The 24,040-nt window shown below is 32.6% G+C and overlaps 1 protein-coding gene across 1 annotated transcript; it reads right to left on the bottom strand.

Annotated features, from left to right (window-relative positions):
• Positions 1-1,576: 1,576 nt before the first annotated feature.
• Positions 1,577-22,826, bottom strand: Iyd (Iodotyrosine deiodinase). Its single transcript, XM_069062345.1, has 3 exons — positions 22,512-22,826; positions 10,249-10,793; positions 1,577-5,617 (listed from the first exon to the last, which is right to left on the bottom strand). The coding sequence occupies exons 1-3, from the start codon at positions 22,657-22,659 to the stop codon at positions 5,435-5,437; spliced, it is 876 nt and encodes a 291-aa protein (XP_068918446.1). The 5' UTR covers positions 22,660-22,826; the 3' UTR covers positions 1,577-5,434.
• Positions 22,827-24,040: the final 1,214 nt, after the last annotated feature.

Here is a 24,040-nt window from a genome sequence, read left to right as displayed (position 1 = left end):
CCAAGATTCTTCTGATTTACTTAATATAGCTAACTTGTACAAATCATGTCTGTGTTTCATCGCGTTTTGGATATCTAAGTTGAACCATGCTTTGTGACAATATTTTTCACTTATAGTATATTTTCTATAAGGACATAACGTATTTAAACTCTCCTCCAAGGACTTCGTTAGTTCATTTGCCATGACATTAATGTCACTGATGGAATTATTCCACTTATATTGTGTGTTCAATTTTTCTTGAAATATTTCTTTGTTATAACTTTTGTAGTCTCTTTTCATTTTATGATCTTTTGTAAAATGTTTATTTCCTTCTTCTGTGTTAATTTTGATTTTGATTATCAAATGATCGCTAATGCGAGGTGATATAAGAATTTCATATTGAAGCTGTTTCGCATTTGTGATTACATGGTCTATGAGAGTTGCGCTATCATAGGTTATTCTAGTTGGTTGCTGTATTATTTGACTTAATCCATGTTTATATATTATATTTCTATATTTATTAATATAATAAGATGATTGTAATAAATTTAGGTTAAAATCACCCATTAGAATGATGGTCCCACTATAATCAGAAATTCTTTCCATGTATTCATCCAAGAAACTCAAGAATGCTGCATCCATGTTATTCGGAGAATGATATAAGTTAATCAATAGGTATCTTTCAGACGATATTTGTATTTCAATAGCTACCAGCCACACACAATTTTCAAAACTTTTTATATCCTTTACGGTGTATTTGCATTTATTTTTTATAAAAATGACTGCACCTCCAGTCCTACTATTGAAGCTACAGCACTGTTCAAAATTAGAAAAATTTATTTAATAATCTACTACATTAACAATCTACTACCTACTTATTAATATAAAAATTTAAAACACTGTTATGTGCATTAATTGAAACTGCAGATCCGGAAAATTCAAAAAATAGGGGAGTAAAATAATTATAAAGAAATTTAAAATTGAGACTCATTTTCATAAGCGATGTTGGAAAAAATAGTATACACAATTCGTGATCAAAGTGTGATTTTTCAACTCGCAACACTATCCTCACTCGCTGGCGCTTGATCGTTGAAAAATCACTTATAGTGTAATATACTATACTATGGACGGTAAATGTTAAGTTCTGTTATGATAAGTTGTATCATCTGTCCCCTTTTAGGTCATTTTAATGACGGGAATATCAGGGGCCATGCGAAGAGACGAATTTAACCAAAATGCCTATTAAGATTCAGGATGAAAATTCTGTTGTAATAGTGGCCGTTCCTGACACAAAAACTGACATAAAGCGAACTTTCACTGCCACCAGTCCAGATTTTATAAGATTATACCGCAAATATGCAGATATGTTGTAAGTGTGATAATAAATTATTTCTAAAAGTTCATCTTACAAGTTTATTGAATTCAATTTAAAACTCAAAACAAAACACAAAAGCTCTGATTTGTATCAAGTATTAAAATGACGTTTACTTTAATGGCCGTGGTTAAGAGCAACGGCCGCGAAATTGAATTTCGCGGCCTGTTTTAGGTATGCGAAGTACACGTTGCGTGTACGGTTGCACAAAAAATAGTACACATGTTTCGTAGTAATTATTTTAATGATTTTTTTACTAAATTAAACAAATAGAACTACATAAGTATATAAATTGTAAGGGATTTACTAGACAAAAGCAGAAGAATACACAGAGTGGTTCACAAATTTAGTTAAAAACATGTTGCCAATTTTACAATACAAATAAGATTTTCAATGACTGAAATATTTAAAAAATAGTTACAACTACACATGCAGGGTGATTCACGTAGCCCGTTTGTTAGAAACTTTCTGATTTCCCAAAATCGTATTAATATGAAAATTGGTAGCCGACTATATTCGATTGCTCCAAGTTCAAATCAAATATTTTTAAAATGGTGACACTTCCAAAAATACCGGAAATCGACTCCATCTTTGTTTTTGAAGTGAAACTTTTTATGGGAGGATTTTGAAATTCTGATCGGCAACCTTTTTGTGTGACGAAAAGTGGTGCGGGTAAACACTGTCGGGTCGAGTGGGAGCAGTGTCTCGCACAACGGTTGCGCCAATATTTCCATCTTACTTAAATGTAAGTTAATCTGTTTGACAGGATACAAACATCCCTTAAAATTGTGTATACTTCTGTCTTTGTCACACTCACGGCATTTATCGATAATGTCCTCTCTTTTAATTTGGAGGCTTAAAAATGAACAATGAGTTACGCATTTCGATATTGTTTAGTGTTATCGTTGTTTATAATTTATTTTCTTCATTAAAATATACATTTTTGTTGTGAATATGCTATTTAAAAGTGATTGATGAATAATTACAATGTTTCCCTGTAATACAAAAGTTTCACTTCTATCGTGCATCTTTACGACACACTCTGCTTTTTTTTTAAATAGAAAGGCCCCATTTTGATTTCAAATTTCGATTCTACGTTAAATTTTAAGTTTAGAATGTCCTTTTGTCAACACTTATCTGTCATCGTTTTTGACCAATGTTATCTTTTTCGCAAAAAAGCGGGGTTGCAGGACTTCACTAAAAAAATTATAACTCCTGACCTATTGAATTATTGAATTATTATTAAATTATTGAATCCCTAAAGGTTTGGCCGATCTTTTGCGCTACTAATGACATTTTTTGTGTTTCATATGCCTACTGCAATTTTTCAAAATTGATGATAAAAAATTACGAAAATTTCATTTTTTTAAATGGCAACTACCATTTCTGACACAAGATATAAATGTAAAATTTAATTTTAAGGCCACTTTTATTAACATTGTGTATGCCTATTTCTAACCGTTTTGGCGTAATTTCTATTTTTTGAATGAAATATTCTTTTTCTTTATCAAGCAATTGTTTTATGTATTTGAATTTTTATTCAAGAATCGCATTGCAATAAATAGTAGATATGTAACAGCAAAATAATAAAAAATAAGCAAATTAACAAAAAAATATTTTAGCGTATTTTTTTGTTATTTTAAACTTTCCATTTAAAAAAACAAAGATGGCCTCGATTTCCGATATTTCCCGCCATTTTGAAAATATTTTATTTGAACTTGGAGCAGTCTATTATAGTCGGTTACCAATTTTCATATTCATACGATTTTGGGAAATCGGAAGGTTTCTAACGAACAGGCTACGTGAATCAGTCTGTATAGGGTGCCAAAAATATCAAATAAATTCATTTTTATGTACGAGTATGTTATACATATAAGAACAACAAACATTCGCATCGGTAAAACGTACATACGATACCTACAAGTATTATGATACACTAAAGTATTTGTTGCCGACTAACATATTAGCCGTAATACATGTAATGTATTATATTATAATGCCTAAATACTTTAGTGTTTACTTTATGTACCAGGTGTCCCACCTAAGACTTTTAGGTCTTACATCTCTATTATTTATGGACCGATTTTTGTGAAATTTAATAGAGAGATAATTTAAAGGGTGGACGTTAATCTCGTGTTACTCAAGTACTATGCCGGCCAAAAAATTTACCCCATCATTTTCGTCATTTCATAAAAAAAATTATTATTTATGATGAAAACTCGAAATTATTTTGTCATTTTCTACTACACAGAACGTTTACCTCAGGTTATCTATGTAAGACTGCTCTAATTTTCTTCATTTTTGGACTATCTGAGTTTTAAACAGTTCTAATTCATTGGCAGAATAACAATATGCATGTGAAAATGACAAGAATCGAAAGTAGGGTTACAGTTCCTAAAGGTTTATTTACACTTTACGTGAATGTCAAGATAGTGACGGTTAAAATTTTTTGGCCGCCATAGTACAGTTGGGAGCACGGAATTTCGCACACCAATTTCTATGTCATTAAAAAAAAACTATCTAGTCTAAGCTTTATTGTCATTATAATCAATCATGATATATGTGATCAAGACTGACGTTTCACCTAAACTGTTATGAAAATGCCGCCAGTATCTGATTTTAATAAAATTAAGATAATAACTGTCCAATGTGTGCGAAATTCCGTGCTCGCCACTGTACCTCCAATCTTAAAAACATTTTAACTCCCTTTATTTATGAATTAAATCATTTAACTTTTATACTAAACTGTAGAACAACAGTAAACAATGACTTGCGCAAAAATTCGTTCCCTAAAGATACAAGAAAAAGAGGAAACATTGTGTCAGTTTATTTAATCTTTCACAGAATTGTTCAATTGTTTCAAAACGACTTGAATATCTTAAAAATTTTAGCACATTTTTAACAAAATAATTGATGTTTTCTTGAAGTAAAAACTGTTAATTTGATTACATTTTTTGCGTAGACACATGTTTTCAACAAGTAACAATCGGACACCAGTTTTGTGTAGATTCAAATAATTAAATAATTATTAACGTCATAAGGCCGATATCAAGCAAATGACAGACGTTGCAGAATATTGTAAAATCGAGACGACAGCCGAGATTTTAAAATCAGCCGAATCTGTTATTTGTGTATCGGCCGTGTGGGGTTCAGTATATTTTGCTTGTTTGTCATCACTAATACAATTTACGAGTGATCTGTGGCTTAATTGCGTCATATCATAGCAACGGCATATATATGGAATACCGTTAATAAATAACGGCCGTGGCTGATATGACACACATATCAGTTGAGGAGAGAGTACTTACTATTATAGCAGGTTAACAGTATGGTATCATGAAAATGTTTAGTGGGTATTTTATTCTTCATTCACTAGAATACCTATCTTATCATAGATAAGTTTTAGGTGGGACAGCCTGTATATCGTAGTATGAGATTAATAATATTCCTAATAAGAAGAATAAATTCCAAAAAATTTAATTATTATTACTTTAAATTTGAACGAATTTATTCTATATTTTTGTTTCGCACTCGTAAAATATCTGCATATCTGTACAAAAAAAAAAATGATTGTAAATAATAAATACATACATAAATATGAAACCAACGCAAATAAAATATGATTTGATTATACATATGTACACTGGCGGCCATTAATTTGGAAACACCGGCCTAATCAAGTTTACTGGATATTTCTAATATTTGATAGTGTAAGCGTTATGTCATGAACTCATGTCACCCATGTCATCGTTGAGCGCATTCAACAGACTGTCGCAGCCGAAATTGATATGTCAATAACATTGTCAAAGTGACAAGCAATTTACAATAGAAAAATCTTGGTGTTTCCAAATTAATGGCCGCCACTGTACGTACCCTGAACACTTTGCAAAATTAAAATCTGATACCTACTAACTGTAAATACATACCTACCTATAAAACATAAATGAAAAATGTATCAGATATTTTTTTACTTTCACGAAAACCTATAAAACGCTAAGGAGCACCGATGAATTTTATGCGTTTTATGGTTCTTACATTTAACTATTCTTAATCTATTTGAAAATAAGGCAAAATATATATCTTTTAAATTTCAACCATTATTTCTTCAAGAGGTTTTCGTTGTAAATCTGGAATTAAACAGTCAGGAGCCGGGTATCCGACCGGGAGTAAAAGGGTTAGTTTTTCAGAAGAAGGTCGTCCCAGTAGCGATCGAAGAGCTGGACCGCAGTTCAGAGGCGTCGACGTTAAAGAAACCAAACCAGCATACTGAAAAAATATTACAAAATTCATTTACACAGTACACAATAGTAAGGTACCTGTTCCAAATAAGGCCCGCTCGAAAATAAGGCCCACTAATGATATTGATTTAGTTATAGAAGTCTCCAAATATGCGACAACATAAGGGGTTCATTTAGCATGAGTAAATAAAATTCGTACAAATGACCGTACCAGATAGTTCAAATTTCGCAGTAAAATAACATTACAAAGTTCACCCACCAGTGTTGTTAAAATGCGGGAAAAGTAAGTGTAAGATTTTAAGGTATTTACCACAAATTTTTGTTTGAAAATAGAATTGCAGTATTCCTTGGATAGTTCTTTTTCATTGCATGCATTTATTTCATTCTGCTTTTAGCTACGAAAACGTATCATATCTTATACCCTTTAATGTGAGCTGGTTTTAATAAGGCCCGGCAAAGGAGTGAGCCTTATTAAAACCGTAGTGGGCTTTATTCTTGAATTATTATTTTGACAGAAAATCAAATAAGGGAAGTTGGTATGTCCCTGTTGTGACACCTGTGAAATGATAAGTATGCGTATATGCAAGAATTGTTCCGTTTGGTACCACGAAGCTTGTATAGGCCTAATAAAAGATAATGATTTGGATTATTTGTGTAGTTCATGCAAGTAAAAGTTGTTTTTATTTAAGTATTCTAGAAGAAAATGGTGTTTTATTAACTTTTATCGAGAATTTAATGGGTGAGCCTTATTAAGGACATCGTACGCAATAAGGCCCACAAACAATGTTTTTTTGAAAAAGGAATAACTTCTTTGTTATTATTTTTTTATTTATATGTTTTATGCTGTTATGTTAAGAAAAGAATAAACTTTCATTTACAACCCGCATCCAAAGTTCTTACTTGTTTTTACTAACCGATATTTGAAAACAAAAATTAGGTGGGCCTTATTTGGATCAGGTACCTTACATGATATCTATAAATGATTGTCGGGCCAGTTTAAAACGCGAGTGAAACGAGTGTTTTAAAGACCCACGAGTGCCAAAAAAGCCCAATTTACACAAGAACGAGTTGAATACAACGTTTTTTTGTTCGACGAGCCCCTTAAAGGCTTAAAATCGCTTCAAATCTTTAAAATTAGCTTGACGTTTTGTTTTGACAAGTGGTGACATTTATCAAAATCCGTTCACACAGGAGAAAATTCTCAAATTCTGACAGTGTCGAACAAAAAAAAAAAAAAATTATTGTGGCGCCTTTTTGAAACAGATGCCCAATTTTAATTGATTATTACCTGTCACTTCTGATATTAATGGCGTTTTATTTGCGCTTTTCAATCCCGTTCGTACCTACTCGATACAGAATAGCCCCTTATATTCGTTTTATCACAGTTACTAAACACCAAAAATAAGATTTTTTCAATACAAATTGCGGTTTTAGAGCTAAACAGACTGGCAAAATTTGTGAGTGTATGATTTACAACTTAACCTGAAAATGTGATATTCAGAATTTGCCAAATTTATTCTACATATAAAGCGGCACATTCAATTTGTCTTCATAGTCGTAGAAAAAGTATAGTTTTCTATTTGCGGATAAGGACTATTACTCGCTCAAATGAACCACGCCACTCGCCTACGGCTCGTGACACAAAATCAACCTCACGAGTTAGAGAGGGAGGTAACTACCCTCATCGCTTACCCCCCCCCCCCCGACTTGTAACAAAAGCAGTCGCTTGTAACGCTTGTAAAACGAACAGTCCTCAAAAAGAAGAATAAACGTCTCAACTTAAGTAGTTTCTTTTTGTATTACAAAATACATGGTCCTTCGAGAATAAAGCAAACACGAGTAATAGCTATTATTATCCGCTCATTGAATAATATACTATTATCATTATTAAAACTAGTCATAGTTAAAAAAATTATACCTAAAACATTAAGGCGTAGAAACATTTCCTTACCTGAAAGCATTATTAAATTTGGAAATGAGATATGAGAGAAGTATATTTTTTGTTCGCCACTGTCAGAATTTGAGAATTTTCTCCTGTGTGAACGGATTTTGATAAATGTCACAACTTGTCAAAACGAACCGTCAAGCTAATTTTAAAGATTTTAAGCGATTTGAAGCCTTTTTAAGGGGCTCATCGAACAAAAAAACGTGGGCCAACGAGTGCCATAAAGAGCCCAATTTACACACGAACGAGTTGAATACAATGTTTTTTTTTGTTCGACGAGCCCCTTAATGGCTCCAAATCGCTTAAAATCCTTAAAATTAACTTCAAGTTTCGTTTTGACAAGTTGTGACATTTATCAAAATCCGTTCACACAGGAGAAAATTCTCAAATTCTGACAATGTCGAACAAAAAAATATTTTTTTAAATTTATAACTAAATTCACTTAACTAAACTGTATCACGTTATTATCATTTCGTTAATTTTTATATTATCAAGTCTCTCATTTCATAAGATTTCATCATCTTTTAATATCTGTAACGTAATCTTTTCCCCTCATGTTTTGTCGTTGACCAAACTTAGCCCATGAGGAATTTAAGCATATTTTGATTACAGCTCTCTTTCCAGGATGGTTTTCTATTTTACCCAATTCTATCTAGATTTTCTCGTACGACTTTTCTGTATTCTTCGTTTGAAGAAAGAAGTGGACAGCGATACGCCAAGTTACATAGTGAGGGAAGAGTGTTAGAGGAGTAGGCTGAGAGTGAAAGCGAGAAAGAGAGCGGTAAAGACAAAATGGATGATAGGATACTAACGGAATGCCGGAGGCTAAAGAATAAAAAACACGGAGAAGAAGGAAAGAGAGAAATACTATCAGAGAAACGGGTATGCCAGTGAAGAAGTGGAAAGATGAACAGCAAAAGAAAGATAGATGAATATAGAGCTGAGCGAAAGGGACAAAGACACAGACAAGCAAAAAAGAAGGGAAAGAATCAAAGAATCCAGATACATCAGGAAGTATGAGTGGTATATGACAGAAGAAATTCCAGAGAGAGTGAGTGCAAGAGAAAGAAAAATGATGGCGAGATTTAGATGTGGGAACAAGGATAGAGAAAACACGTATTGGAAGGAAGGAGAGAAAAGAAGGTGCAGAATGTGCTATGAGGAGAAAGAGACAATTGAGCACATGTGGAATGAATGTAGCAAAATAAGAGAGAGGAGGAGAAAGCAACGGGGAGAAATACCGAATGAAGACGAAAGGGACATAAGATGGATGAAAGAAATATTGAAGAGGAGCGAAAGAATAGAAAAGGAAAGGGGTGGCGGATAGGAAAAATGTTAATTTTTGGAATTATTATTTTTGTGTTTGTAATCAAGAATCCGAAAGCCCGGAGGGCAAATAAAGCATTATCTCGTATTCATTGAAAACGTAACCCAAGTTTTTTTTAAGCAAAATAGAATGATTTTCTGTCCTGTTCATTGTTGTGTCTTGAAGTCTGTTGAGTCATTTTAATTCAATTAGTTCCAATATCAACTCTTAAATTGAATTCATCTGATTTTATTTCATCAGAATGCTGGACCAGATTTTTAAATCGCATTATTTTTTGGGATTAAATAAACTTCCATCGTTTAGAAATTCGAAAATCAACCGATTTTGCTTAAGATTTGCTGTTTTTAAAATTGGTCGTTGGAGTTTGCCTTAGAAAAATTGCTTGATTTTTACTAATTCCGCGTTGTTTTTGGGAACATACTCGTAACATAAAAAACACAAAATCTGAGTCTGCTTTAGTACATGTCAATATAGGCGGTTGCAAACAAAAAACAAATTGATAAAAAATGTAACTGATTTTATAATTAAAATATTTGTCTTATACGTATAGGGTTATTGCTCAAAATTGATTTCCTATGTAGAGTTAATTCTTTCGATCGAATGGATTATGTTTGATCCGATTTCATCAGTTTTAATTATTGATGATATTTTTAATTTGCTGAGGGCTTAGATTTTCAAATGATTAAAATATAATGACTTGTCATGATTTTTAAGGTGGGGCAATGTTTCCCCAATGTTTGGAGCGCTATTACGTCCGACGTTTGCTCTATCAAATTTAATAATGACAAATTTTAATAATTGATAATAATAATAATAAATAATAATAATTTAATAATAATCTATTGATTTTACACCTAAAAATAATTTTTTCTACTAGAGTTTGGAAAACTTCAACATTGTAATACTAATTTGAGTTAGGAAAAGTGAAAAATTTCCTACTAAGGGCGGAAATAATATTTCAACACTAAAAGTTCAATTTTGGTCGTTTCCTGGGATACGTAACGTAAAAACTGGTATTTATAATTGAGACAAAAGCTTAAACGCCTTCACAATTTTTCATTAATAAATTGTTTCTCTATGGTAACGAAAGCAGAACAATTTTGATTTCGCTTTTTAATTTAGAAATAATTAATAGTATATTAAAAATATCCAAATTTTATGTATTTTCCAAACTCCAGTAGAAAAAATCATGTGTGCAATTCGTAGGAAAAGTGTTTTTTTCGTACTCGACGCGTTTTTAATCTCGACTTCGTCTCGATTAAAAATCCCGCATCTCGTACGGAAAAAAATCACTTTTCCTAACTTATTGCACAAATAGCTATTGTATTGTAATTTTCTATTAAACTACTAATAATAGGTATAACATAGGTATCAAAAATGTACTTACATGAATTGCCGATAACAATATACCAACAGCAAGTGAAACACTTTGTTCATTATAATAATGTAATTTCTTCTCAGAGTTTTCCTTATAACTGTACATCTGTTTAAAAACTAAAATCAAATAAGGAGCTTCTGTTAAGTATTCCTTAACCCAGTTAGTGCGTAATGGTCGTAAATCTGTAGTCCAAACTTTTCCCATTCGTTTTTTATAATTAATTTCTTCTTCCTCTTCAATGATGTTTCTAATCTTTTTTTTCATTTCCATACATTTAATGACGACGTAGGTCCAGGGTTCGGTATGAGCACCACTAGGAGCTGTACCAGCAGTTTTAATGATGTTTTTAATTACCTCTATTGGTACAGGCTCTGAGCTGAAGGTGCGTACGGTACGACGTTGATTCATTAATTTGTAATATTCTTCAGATCTACGAATCATTTCGTCTGTGGGTAGTTTTGTATAACATAAAGGAATGTGCTTTAAGTCGTGAGGCAGAGCAGGAGTAAAATCGTTTTCTGAATCTTCTGACACTTCACCATCTATTTCAGCAACTGGAAATGTTTTACATAGAGCTGCCTCATATGTATGACATTGAGGTTTAACATGAACTTTATACTTATTATAAAATGGATGAAAAATGTATTGTACTATTGGGGACACGGAAACCTGGGCAGATGTGTCATTCAGTTGTCAAAATTTCTAAACCATACCTTAGCTACTCATAACCAAGCTTAAGTTAATTTGACAGTTTTTTTGAAAATATCAATCATAATGACAGTAAAGGTGCATTTACATTGACACTTTTTGAAATGACAATAGCAGACTGCCCAGGATTCCATGTCCCTCATTGTACCTAAATGTATTATTTAAGAATTTCAAAAATCACATGTTCAAAAATGATGTAGGTAATCGAATACAGGGATAAATGATTGTAGTCGAAGCAGGCCATGCCGATGTTCTGAAATTTTCGCCTCTTTCACGTGAACTGTCAATTTTTGTCGCTGTCACTGTCATTTTTTAGGTGAAAAGTGCGGTGGTGACTTTTAATTAACAATTGAATCCAAAAATATTGAGTTTTTTGCATCCAATTCTAAAAATATTGAGTTGTTTTGCACCCAATTTAACTTCTGTGTGTGAACGCTGAACACTTATTGTTATTAATATCATTTTGATGCTTTTTATATGGAGTGGCAACCATAAATTTTACATTAAGTTTTTTCGCCTACTTCATTTATAATAACCCTGTACTTATAAACCGTTCACGATTGTTTTAAACACGCAGCAGGCCAAGATATTTTTTTGTTAGATTGGCATCAGGTCCTGTCATATGACGTTTCGTTTTTAAATATTGACATTGTTGGAAATTGCGTCATTAATTTTGTTAATAATAATTTACCCAGAACTGCCCTACAAATATGTATGTTTCATTTCAATTAAAATTTTACGATTATTGTTCCTAATGCATCAATTGTTTAAAAAATGTAATAACCTCGGAGCAGTGTTCGGTTGAATTATAACCTAAAATATATTTGTTATGACAAATCATAATACTACTGCCAACTAAAATGTCAGATTTTCATAGATAGTCCGAATTTGAAACAATCGTGAATGGTATATAATTGTTTTTCTAATTTTTAATTTCCTTATTTTCAACAAAAAAATTGTTTTAAATGTATAACAACTGACAATAAAATTTCAACTATAGAGCGTCATTCATTTAGTAACATGTGTCATCTAGTTTGAGAAATCTTGTGTTTTGAATAAGCGATTTAACAGTTATTGTTGACCAATCAATAATAATAACGTTACTGAGGCCAATCTCTGTAACATTTGTTGTTATTTTTATTTTACCAGAGATTGTCTTGTAGCCAAGAGTCTTGGAACTATATTAAATACAGAAGACAATTGAAGACATTAGACCTGACGTACTTGCCAAAAAGTAGAAACAACGATTTGAACGTTAGAAATTGGAAAATGTAAGAGAATGGAAAGTCTCCTTACGAATGCTTTTAAGTATCATTTTGCTATGCCTTATAATATAAGATTTGGTGAGAATTTGAAGTTTAAATTAAAACCGTTATTAATAAATGAGATTTGTAACAAAGCACAAAAGTGAAAGTTCTTGTGTTCGCATTTTAAAGTAAATGTGCCTCTTTATTTCAATAATGCTCAAAATGAACAAAATATTCTTTTAGTGTTTGTATAGAAGAAAACACACTTGATGAACCTAATGATACTGAAGAAAAGACGCTGGATAAATACTAATTTTGCCCGAAAACTGCTAAACGAAAAGGTAAAAGATAAAAAATAGTTCAAAATACAAGAGAGAGAAAACAAATGGGAAATTGAAAAACAGAAAAAGTAATAACTGATAAATACAAGAAAAAACGGGAAAAGCAAGTCTTTGAAACGAAACGCTAGTATCCGCCCTAGAAGCAAAAAATAACAAAGAAAAATCGAAATGTGAGAAACAAAGAATGGATATACTATCTAGCAAAAACGGACATACACTTCTGTCTTCTGTCCTATTTTATAGGAGTAGAAATGCAAAAATATAATATTCTATATTACAATATACAGGGTGTTAGGGAATGGTCTCCCAAGAATTGTAGAGTGAGTTTATCAGGGAAAATGTGGTCGAAAACCTTTATACCGCTTTTGGATAAATTAAACCGTTTTCTGAAGATAAAATTGTTCCCTGTTGTTTTGCGACTGCTGGAATATTGCTTTGTGCACGAAAAATTCTTGTATGTTTTGATTTAAAAATGATTGCTTGGTAACGATTTGAAATTTACTACTGTCAAAGTCTACACTTTGACTTGATCTATCTTTTATCCGTCGCCTGCAAAGATTACAATAGTTTACAACGCCAGAATATTCTATCGAGGAGTATGCAGATATGCATTTTGTGTATGGGGAATGTAGCGGAAATGCCAATGCTGCTGTCCGAAGGTATGTAATGGCAAACGGAGGATATTTTAAGCATTTATTATTAATGTTTTCAATACAAATACAAATAAATAAAGTTACACAGAAATTAACGAATCTTATTAGGGTCAGTGCTCGATTTCAAATCCCTTTAGAGGTTGATCGAGATGTGGTATCACAAAAAATGAAGCTGCACAAATAATTTCAGGTCATTGCAGCAATAAAAGGGTACTTACCTCAAGGTTGTGGTGAATCTAGATAAATATTTCGAATATAATTATTGATTTTGTCAAAAAAATGGAGTCCTGCTAGTTTTAGATGATTATTATCCAAGGGAAATATTTAAAACTGAAACGTCATTGTGACAGTAGGTACTCGATAAAATCTGACATGAGGCATTGTTGTTTTTGATTGCTAAGCAATTGACTTTCCATTACAAAATGTTAACTATTTATGTAATTATCACAACAATAAAATGGTATAAAAGCTCCCAAACAGTGGGACACTATTTAAAATTTTTATTTTTAAGAAAACCAGTCATGTTAGGAAAAAATGGTGTTAAGGTTTTTGACCACATTTTCCTTCACAAACTCACCCTGAAATTCTTGGGAGACCATTCTCTAACACCCTGTATATGTATATATTCGTATGAAGAAAAATACAATTAAATCGAAAAAAGACACAAATATACTCGTCAATTGTTTACCGAATCCAACGAAAACATCGACCAACTACTTAGTACTGGAATTTGCTATTTATTATTGTGCTAGTAAGATTGTTATTACATGCAAAACATGTAGAAAAAGTAATGAAAATATACCAGGTGTCCGCGTAAAAAGTTCGGATGCCTTTAATTTTGGTGTTCAAAATTTTAAATGACACCCTTTATCTAATGACCGACTATTAAATAGGATATCTTTTTTAATACGTTTCTTCAGAAAGAGTAATAAGTTATATAGGAAAGTATTTGAGATATTTAACTTTAAATTTACCAAAAAATTTTCAAAACGTTTCAAATGAATTTGAAAATCAGCTGTATTGTTGTGTTAACAATAAATGGTTACCATTTTGAACATTTTGAACCATTCTACATTCTTTTTAATTTTTCTGGTGGGTGTTTTTCCCAGTTTTTGGAAGCATGCTTAAGTATATTGTTCCTGTTCATAAAACAGGTTTATTATCTAATATTGAAAACTATCGCCCAATTTCAATCTTGTCAACTGCAAGCAAACTTTTTGAATCTATTTTAATCAAAAGAATTTTCCCAATCTTCAAAAATGTATTATCCTGTCATCAGCACGGTTTTTTTAGAACCGATCCACCGTAACAAACTTATTTTCTTATGTCAATTTCATTCAAAATGCCTTAGGTGACGGCTTGGAGGTAGATTCAGTGTATACAGATTTCAGCAAGGCGTTCGATAAAGTCAAACCATTCAATTTTAATTCAAAAGTTATCAGCCTATGGAGTAACTGGCACTATGTTATTGTGATTTACTTCTTATCTCACCAATAGAACAGGTAAAGATAAGAAACTGTTTTTCTTCTATTCGAAATGTACCACCAGGCGTCCCTCAAGGTTCGGTATTAGGCCCACTGTGTATCTTTATAAATGACATTGGATTAAATTTTAGAAACCTTCACTGCTTGTTTGCCGATGACTTAAAACTATACAGAATTATCCGGTATTAAACTAACATTCCAGTTAGATTTTAATGATTTAAATACTTGGTGTGAAAATAATGACATGCTTCTAAATGTAGCCAAATGTTAGGTCATAAATTTCAGTCCCATTCCACTGAAATCCGTAGTCAGAGATTTGGGTATATTGCTTGACAGTAAGCTAACATTTACATTGAATTACAGTATTATTTAATCGAATGCAGGTTTTCACGGCCGTTGTCAATAGGGTTATTGTTTTCCGGGTTGTGCCGCGGTCGTCTGGATTACTGGGTAGCTGACGTTTCAGCCATGCTGCTATCTTCTTCGGAGCTTGTAAATAAACTGGTTTGCTCTATTCCGTGTTGGACTATTTATATGGTTAGTGGTGGGAGTGGTCCCCGTGGGATTGGTGGTGGGGGTGGTAGGCGTGGCTCGGTGACTGAAGTTAGTGCTGATTTCTCCTTGTCATACTGCTTGATGGCCCTAGTATGTTCTTTTAAACTCCCCCTGTTCCACTCTGAAGGGATTTACAAAGTAGAATGCCTTTGCGGGAAATGCTACATCGGACAAACAGGACGTTCAATACAATGTCGATTAAAAGAACATAGTAGGGCCATCAAGCAGTATGACAAGGAGAAATCAGCATTGGCGGAACACAAATTCGAAGATGAAGACCACACGTTCGACCTTGAAAAAACAGTAGTTCTGGCTAAAACAACTAAATTCCATCAAAGATTAATAAGGGAAGCGATCGAGATTAGAAAAAATCCAAATAATTTCAACAGAGACCAAGGTGTTGAGCTTTCTAGCACGTGGAATTCCGTTATTCGACCATGTACGCACCCCCCCACTAACTTCAGTCACCGAGCCACGTCTACCACCCCCACCACCAATCCCACGGGGACCACTCCCACCACTAACTCGGAAAAAATATTTAAAAAATTCTATGTCCAAAAATTAAATGACATTTAATTTTTGAGGTACAATTTTTTGCAAGACTTTGTGTGGGTTCAATATAGGCAGAAGACTTTCTACAACAGCAGGATACATTTATGGCAAAAAAAAACTTTTGCTTGGTTATTATAGTGTTCAATAAATTTTTTGATCTCAGTCATCCAAGTTTTGAACTGAAACCTTACGAGTTCTATTTATCTTTGATTTTGATGAAGAACTTAATAGTAATTTGCAGGATTACTTTTCGGGATTGTCGAAAATGTTTGTTTGCAAGGATGAAGAATTAAAAAAAAAATCATTAGAATAATAATAATAAACAATATTTTGAAATCGTGATGGAATTTTAAAGGGGCAATCAGAAAGATCTTTCTCAACCTCGGAAAACCTTGTCTATCAAAGTGGAAGGGGGAGAGAAGAACAAAATGAAAAATAATAAGTACAATGTGTCCATAAAAAGAAATTTTCTGGGTTCCTGTGTTCGAGTTTTCACTGGCTAAAATAAATAATTTAAATTGTGAACCATGCAAAAAAATAAAGAATAATATGAACAAATTAGACAATGGTAAAATATTTACATTTGCTTAGTTAATATAATACAAAAATTAAAATGAATACACTATGGAAGGCAGAATATAATGTAAAATACAAAATTATTTAGGAGTATAATGTCATGCATTGTCAGCTTACCTATTGGAAACTTTTGTTAATCTAAAATGTTAGGAAATTAGTAATAAAATAGAACACGATACTGGGTGCCCTAAAATTCGCGGAACAGCGTAGCAGTACATTGTTAAGTAGTCATTAAAATACTGGGTGAAATTGTTAAAAAAATCAATCTTCTTTTTTGTGGAAGATATGGACCTATTTGTTACACTAAGGCCCGGTTTATTCACCTTCAAGTAAATTTATCTGACGAGTAGTTGCTATGATTTAGAATCTGCTATTGGTAGATCCATGGTAATTACCGTTCAAATAATAGTTATTTATGTATCAAGGGCATTATGAAGATGTTTATGTTCGAGGGCCGCCAGGCCCGAGAGTTTTTAAGTTGCCCGAGGGCATAAACATCGAGTAATGCCCATGGTGCATACAACGTTTTATGTTTCACTGCATTTGAATTTGTGAACATTTAAAAAATTTATAAATTGTGAACTTGATTTTGCTAAATTTCCTAGTTTGCGGTGGCTCGTATCTATGACGACTTGTTTGAGCGGGCGTAATAAGCGGGCATTATGATTTATACGCCCTAGGACATTATAGCCTACTTAATATATCTCTTTGTCAAGGTATAAAAAACAAATAATGATTCAGTGATACATAAAGTTACTTGAAGGTGAATAAACCGGGCCTAAAATGTGGCAACATTTAAAAACATCCCAATAGTCTGGAAATATTTCATTTTTCTTGTATCCATGGAAATAAGAAAGAAAAATCAAAGTCATGTTGCCATACGTTATTTGAGGTAAAACCGACATAAAATCACTTCTTGGAAATGCTGGAAATAATGAAGTACCTAAATAATTGTAAACCTGATCACAATCATTCAGAATTATTATAATGCTATCTAGTAAAAAGCAAATAGTCAAAAGGTGCAGCTTTGATCTGGTTTATTTTAAATATTAAAAAAGATTTTGACTAATCTTTTTTAATATTTAAAATAAACGAGATCAAAGCTGCACCTTTTGAACCTCCATATCTTCAAATCTAAAATATATAGAATTTTTTTATTATTTTTCTCATAATTTTCTAACCTGAGTAGACATTGCCCCAGTGAGTTGTTCCGCGAATTTTGGGGCACCTAGTCTATTACTAATAAACACACGTAAAAATACACTAATGCAATTACATTAATTCTACTTATGCCTTTTGAAAAAACTATACCTTAATTGATCAGAAATATTGGCGGAAAACTTTTTTTTTGACAATTTAGGTACTTATACAGTGTGATTTTGAAAATTATACAGATATTTTAACCTGAAGAAAGTAAAATAACCCAACTTTCCTTACACGCACTCTTGGATCGCAGAGGGCTCTTTAAATTTATCCATTACTAATCGCAAATTGTCAAATATTCACAACCTGTAAACAAAAAGTCAACTTAACCTCATTTCCGCTTTCGAAGTCCTGCTTTGTTGTTTCTTGCGTTCCTGGTCTATTTTTTCTTAGAAAAAAGTCTTCTTCCAAAGCTAGATAATTTCCGGTGGTGTTACAAAGGTATCACGACACCATTATTAAATTTAATCATGACTCTAATTACCTTGGTGACGAATTCATCTCTTTCTGGCAGGTTATAATTGCATAAATCTACACCGTTTTATGTTTACTTTAATCACGACTCTAGTTAACGGCAACTTTAATGACGGTGTCATGATACGGCCGATTGTCTTTATCTGTTTTTATATTGAAAATCAGCATAATTTTATAACCTCGCAAATATTTTATAAGTAATTGCTAAAATGGTCTTCACACTTGAACAAGATAAGTTCCTTATAATGTCTTATTACCGCAACGGTGTTAAAAGAGACGAGCAATGGACATACAGCGTTCAAGTTTGCAAAGAAGAATTTTTAGCCAACTACCCGGACCAAAATGTTTTAGAAAAGTCACAGCTTTCATACATCGAATTATTAATTGTTTTGTTACTACCGATTCCGATAGTACTTATTTGAAAAGGGGCAATCGTGAAGTCGTCCCAAGGTGATGGAGATCATCAAAATAAATACGATCATTTAGAAGCACATCCGAAAACATCGCTTACTAGACTGTCTCTTTAAACTGGTAGGTATACCTCACAATACATGTCATAAAATTGTTAAAGGAGAACTTACTTTACATCCATACAAAGTAACAACTGTAAAATAGCTCCTCCCCAATGATCTTAAAAGCTGCATAAATCATTGTAATTGGTTTCAGAATAAACTGTTCACCTGACAAACTTTTCTGTGTTCGGCTACTTGAAAAACGAAGTGGATAAACGACAAATTGATAATTTAAGTGAATTAATGGAAGAGATTACCAACTGTTGTCGTAACATGAATGAACAGATGTTACGAAATATTTTTGAAAACAAGAAAGTGAGAGAAGATGTTCAGAGCAAAATGGAACACTTCGAACCATTTTTTTAATTTTCACTTTTTTAACTAAATGACTGATGTTATTTACCTTCTTTTTAAGTGTTCAATAAATACGTAATTTGTTGAGAGTGTTGAAAGTGTTGAAACTTATCAATGATGCATTTCATTTTTTTTTTTTTGTAAAGCATCAATTTTATCAAGCTAGGCAATAGACAACTAGACTAACATTATTCGATTTCTGGTGAAACAGTCGGCAAAATTTTAATGCCTACTTGGATCCCACAATCATTTATAGACACTCTGTACAAATGTTAATGGTTTACAAGAGAATCAAAGGAATCAGTTTGTTTGGGAACCGTTGAAATTTTTCAAATTTGGCCGGAAGTTTTGATGTACGGCGCAAACTTAAGCAGCGAAGTAAAAGGACTGTAATTGTGAGTAAAAGCATAAAATATAATATCAAAGAAGTTGCTCAAACTGCCTGCCATCAAGGCGATCTTTATTTAACAGGCCATGACACTAACCAGAGACAGTGTGCTATGGAATGGCCTACCACAGTCTGGCAACATTGCTTCACCAACATACAGGGTCCATCAGAACTGGCGGACCAAAATAATACGGTGAATTCATCATCTTCTGAGAATAATAGGAAAAATGTTCAAAAAAATGTATCTTAAATAGTAATTAGTAAAGAAGTAATTTAAACTGACCAATCCTGTTGTTGATGTTAAGTTATTTATAAATTAGTTTTCCTGCTTTATTTGTAACTATGGATGCATTTCAAATGATGCATATGCATTGTTGTGTATCCGCATTGTTTGTGCAATGATGGACGTTTTTAGGTTATAGTATTTTTCAGGTTATAGTATTTCTGCTAGGATGTTCCGTATTGGGAAAACGAACTGCGTATAAGGCATTCACGATCTTTTTGGGACCGAGTTGGCTATGACCATCTAGTGATTTTGTTGGCAGTACCTCGGTGATAAGTAAATTCCCTAAAGGAAATTGACACTTTTTGTGTTAGGTTAGGTTGTTTTCAGTTTAAGGTTATATTTTCTGAATAGGTACATTGTTGCCGGATCTCTTAAATCTAGTCTGTCATTTTTAAATTAAATTAAATCGTTTAATAGAAATTTTTTATCGTAATAAAATTATTTTGGTAATTTTGACTGTTCCTTTGACGGAAATTTAAATTGTTTTTACACACTTAATAAATCATTTAGTTTCTTACGAATATTAAAATGATAAATCTGGCAATGCGGTGGCAAGAAAATGTCGAACAGACACTGACAGAAAAAAAAAATGCATCCGTTGCATCACTGAGTCAGTAGTCCAACATGAAAAGAAAAAATCATAGCCAACTCGGTCCCAAAAAGATCGTGAATGCCTAATACTCCTGAACAGCAACTGTGGCACTCTAATCACACTGTCCATATAAGACAACCATATTAAAATATTCTGAAGAAGTAAACATTAAGCGTTTTTAATGACTTTTGTAATTGTCAGAAATAATTTATTATGACACAATATTCAATTATTATGTCTTTGCAACAATCAAATTTGCTTCGATACTTAGGTACTAATATAATTTTTTAAGGTAATTTTATATCTACACGCTATTGGTCAATTAACAACGTTCTTATTTTAAAATCCAATGAGGATGGATTTAAAAAAATATTTTTCCTATTATTCCCAGAAGATGATGATTTCACCGTATTATTTTGGTCCGCCAGTTCTGATAGACCCTGTATAGTGAAAAAATCGAAAAAGAATCGAAATCCAGTAAACCTGGCATTGTATTTGCATTTGTCAAATATCAATGATCTAATTTTGGAGAGTTCCAAAATACGTTGTCGCATTGTAATACATAGTTTAAAAGCACCTTGGGGACAGAAAAGTAACGGTGCTCATTATTGATAATATTTCGGGTGCTCGGCTGTGCTCAGGGCTACTGAAATTGTTTGGTTATAAAGCAACGCAAGATGGGCATTTCCAACTTAAATATAACAATTTTGTTCTCCCCAATGCCTAAATCCTACCCCATTTCTTGTTACTTGCTTCCCAGCCTCATTTCATTCGTTTTGAAAGCCAAAAAATTTTCCCCAGTGATTGTGAGGTCATTACTAATTTTGATTATTTCTTCGCAAAGTGTTATTTCTTCGTAATAAGAAGTTATTGGCACTGTGTTTGGCACAAGTCGTTTCATTTTGTTCCCACTGATATCTGTTCCCCTAAAATGTTCAGCATAAGCATGGCTGCTTTTGCGAATTCTTGACTCTTCGTTTTTTAAAATCTCTTTCCAAACCGGCTTCGTTTCCTCATTTATGGAAACTTAAATACAGGCATGTACCTAGATAATTTAAAGAAGAAGAAACATTATTTGAATTGCAATTTGGTACGCAACATTTAAATGACATTTTTAATTCAATTTTACGAATTTGACCAAGGACTTGTCAAAATTTATTTTAAATGTCGAATTAGTTTCAAAATTTTAGGAACATCGTAGGTCATGGAATGGCCTACCAGGGAATGTGGCAACACAGCCAGGATCCTGGCATGTAACTAGAGACCGCCTGCTGCCATTCAAGAAACTCAAACTCGATTCAGAATTTCTCTGTTTTCACAACTTTCCTAAGCGGCGTTTTGATCGTAATGAGGCGGTGCATCATCGTGAAGGTACTACTAAATTTCTCGTCTTGCGAGAGGAGTTCTAAAGGAGCTCCAGTAATTCGGACAAAACTTCGTTTAAAAATTGAAGATAACCCCTTCTCCATTCAAACAAGGAGGTAACACATAGGGACCTACGAGGTGATTCAACAATTGCAACTCACACTTTAATTGAAAATAACTGCTGGAAGTGACGCTCTTGGATTTCGTGAGGAATATCTTCTTCTGCAACTAAAATTTGATCTTCTCGTTGGCGGCCAAGATCACGCTTATTCATCTCGAAATGCTCGAAATCGTGAAGATGCTGCACAACGTTTACAAAGGTTCGTGCATTGGGAACTTTGACGAAACCTTTCATCGTAGATTTCCCTTGCTAGCTCTGAATGTCCATGGACTTCGCCATAGATCAAAACCATATCGCTTTTCTCCAGGTTGGTGAAAGCCATTTGTGATTTAAATTGAGGTCACGATTGAAGTTCTTGTCAAAGTGACTTAATTTTGAATTAAATGACAACATTTTCATAAAATTCAGTGGCTCCCAAACTTTATTTAAAAAACTTTTAGCCGAAAAAATCTCAAGATTTGTGTAAGACATTATTAGCTTATCGTTACCTTTTATGTGTTTCTATCACAGGTGAAAATATCTGCCACAACTTTCAAAATCACCCTGTACAATGTGATGTCATACATATTTTTCTGACCTCAAAAATCTTTATCTGTTGTTCTTGTTTAATTTATGATTATGTAAAAAACATGTGTTAGTACTGGTTTTGTTATATTGAAATTATTATCCTAATTTAATTGTATTATAAAAATTATCTGCGTGTTTTATTTGAATTAATTAATAATAATTAGTTGAGTTAATGTAACATGAGAAATTGTTATTTGAACTTTCTTAATCGGAAAGTAAATTAGATAAGAGATATGTGTCATGACTGTCATGAGTATAAAAAATATTCATTATTAAATTGTTTTGTAAACTTACGTTGATCTGGAGTTTTAAAATCTTCATTCTTCTTTTGTTCGCCAAGTTGATTTTTTTGTTTTCTGTCCATGTAAATGTAAATCATTCGCGTTACACCGTAAAGAATTAATCCAGTTACAAAATATTGCCAGTACAATTCAAAGAACATCTTCGTTGGCTGTGCGCAAACTATTTGTCTGATATTTAAGCAGAAAGTTGATGACCTAAATCATGTGAATGCCATTTAAAATTATTACACAATACACTGCGTTCAAAATATTGATATAAACGCGGTTCTGCCGCAGCGATGGTAACTAAGAGAGACTTTTACAACATGTTAACAATGTAGCATATGGATTAGGACGTTCTAAAAAGGTGTGTTCTGTGTCTGCGTGGAAGAAATAATCGATAACAGCTTATCGAAAGATCTTGTAATTATAATTGAATATATTAACCAGACTTTTTGTACAATATATTAAAAGATTGCAGTTTGGATTTTCGTAATATATCTGACGAAAGGCGGTAAAAAAGATTAAAAGGGCCTTGATGTTTTCTGAGTATATCTAATAATTTGTAACGCTCTATTTGTCCAATGTAAATGATGCAATTCTCCAGCTGGTTGTAAGATGTGACTTAAAAAACTGCTATGTTTCTACAATTAAAACAGTACAACAGTAATTTACATGTTATTTCGTTTCAAATTTAGTCATAATTCAGGCAAATAACTAAGCAACGTCGGTAGCTTTTATCTGCCAAACATAATGTTTGAAGGTACCATCGGCGCCATCGAAATGTGCACGAATTTTTGGTGTTATAGAAACGTCTTCTGTTTTGGTCTAGATTAAATAAAACTTTGTTCAGTGGCGTACTATATGTATGGGAGATAAGAAAAGATTTCTATTACCTATAACTTTCTATTAGGAACAATTTTTAAAATTTCCCCGAGTTTGGCTACAGCCCTCGCTTTTTCCGCATCGGTCAAGTGTCGTGGCATGTATATCGTTTAAAAATGAATTAAAACTGCTGACAAATTATGTTTGTGAAAATATGTATGTCACAAATCTGACACATTAACGCACGCCTATGATTGATGTTTCAACACACACTAGGAAAAATTTGGCGTTCACATTTCGATGGCCCCGATAGTACATTAACCCAAAATGGCTATTACTGATTATTGTTATTTAATTCACTTGTATCGACGAATTTGCAACGAATTGCATTAGATTAATTCTGAATTTTAAACAGCTCTTCTTATTTTTTTTAGCCAGATTACGTACAAAAAGACAGTTTTGAAAGAATACCTACCACATAATACCTAGTTTTTTTTTTCAAACTACACAGAAAAGTTCTTTTTTCCATTCGAGCTCGAAGTTTGACTCACGAGCGCTGCGAGTTATTATTATTATTATTATTAAAGAATGCACCATTCTCAGTAGAATCATTGAATCACAGAAAAAGAAATACAACTCTACGAGATAGCAATCAATACATAAAACACAAGAAAACTGTATTATACAGGCTGTTTTCGAAGTTGAGGCGTTCCTTAT

The sequence above is a fragment of the Tenebrio molitor genome, chromosome 1 (genome assembly GCF_963966145.1).
Source record: "Tenebrio molitor chromosome 1, icTenMoli1.1, whole genome shotgun sequence".
Classification (NCBI taxonomy): Eukaryota; Metazoa; Arthropoda; class Insecta; order Coleoptera; family Tenebrionidae; genus Tenebrio; species Tenebrio molitor.
This window is presented reverse-complemented; position numbering and strand designations above follow the sequence as displayed.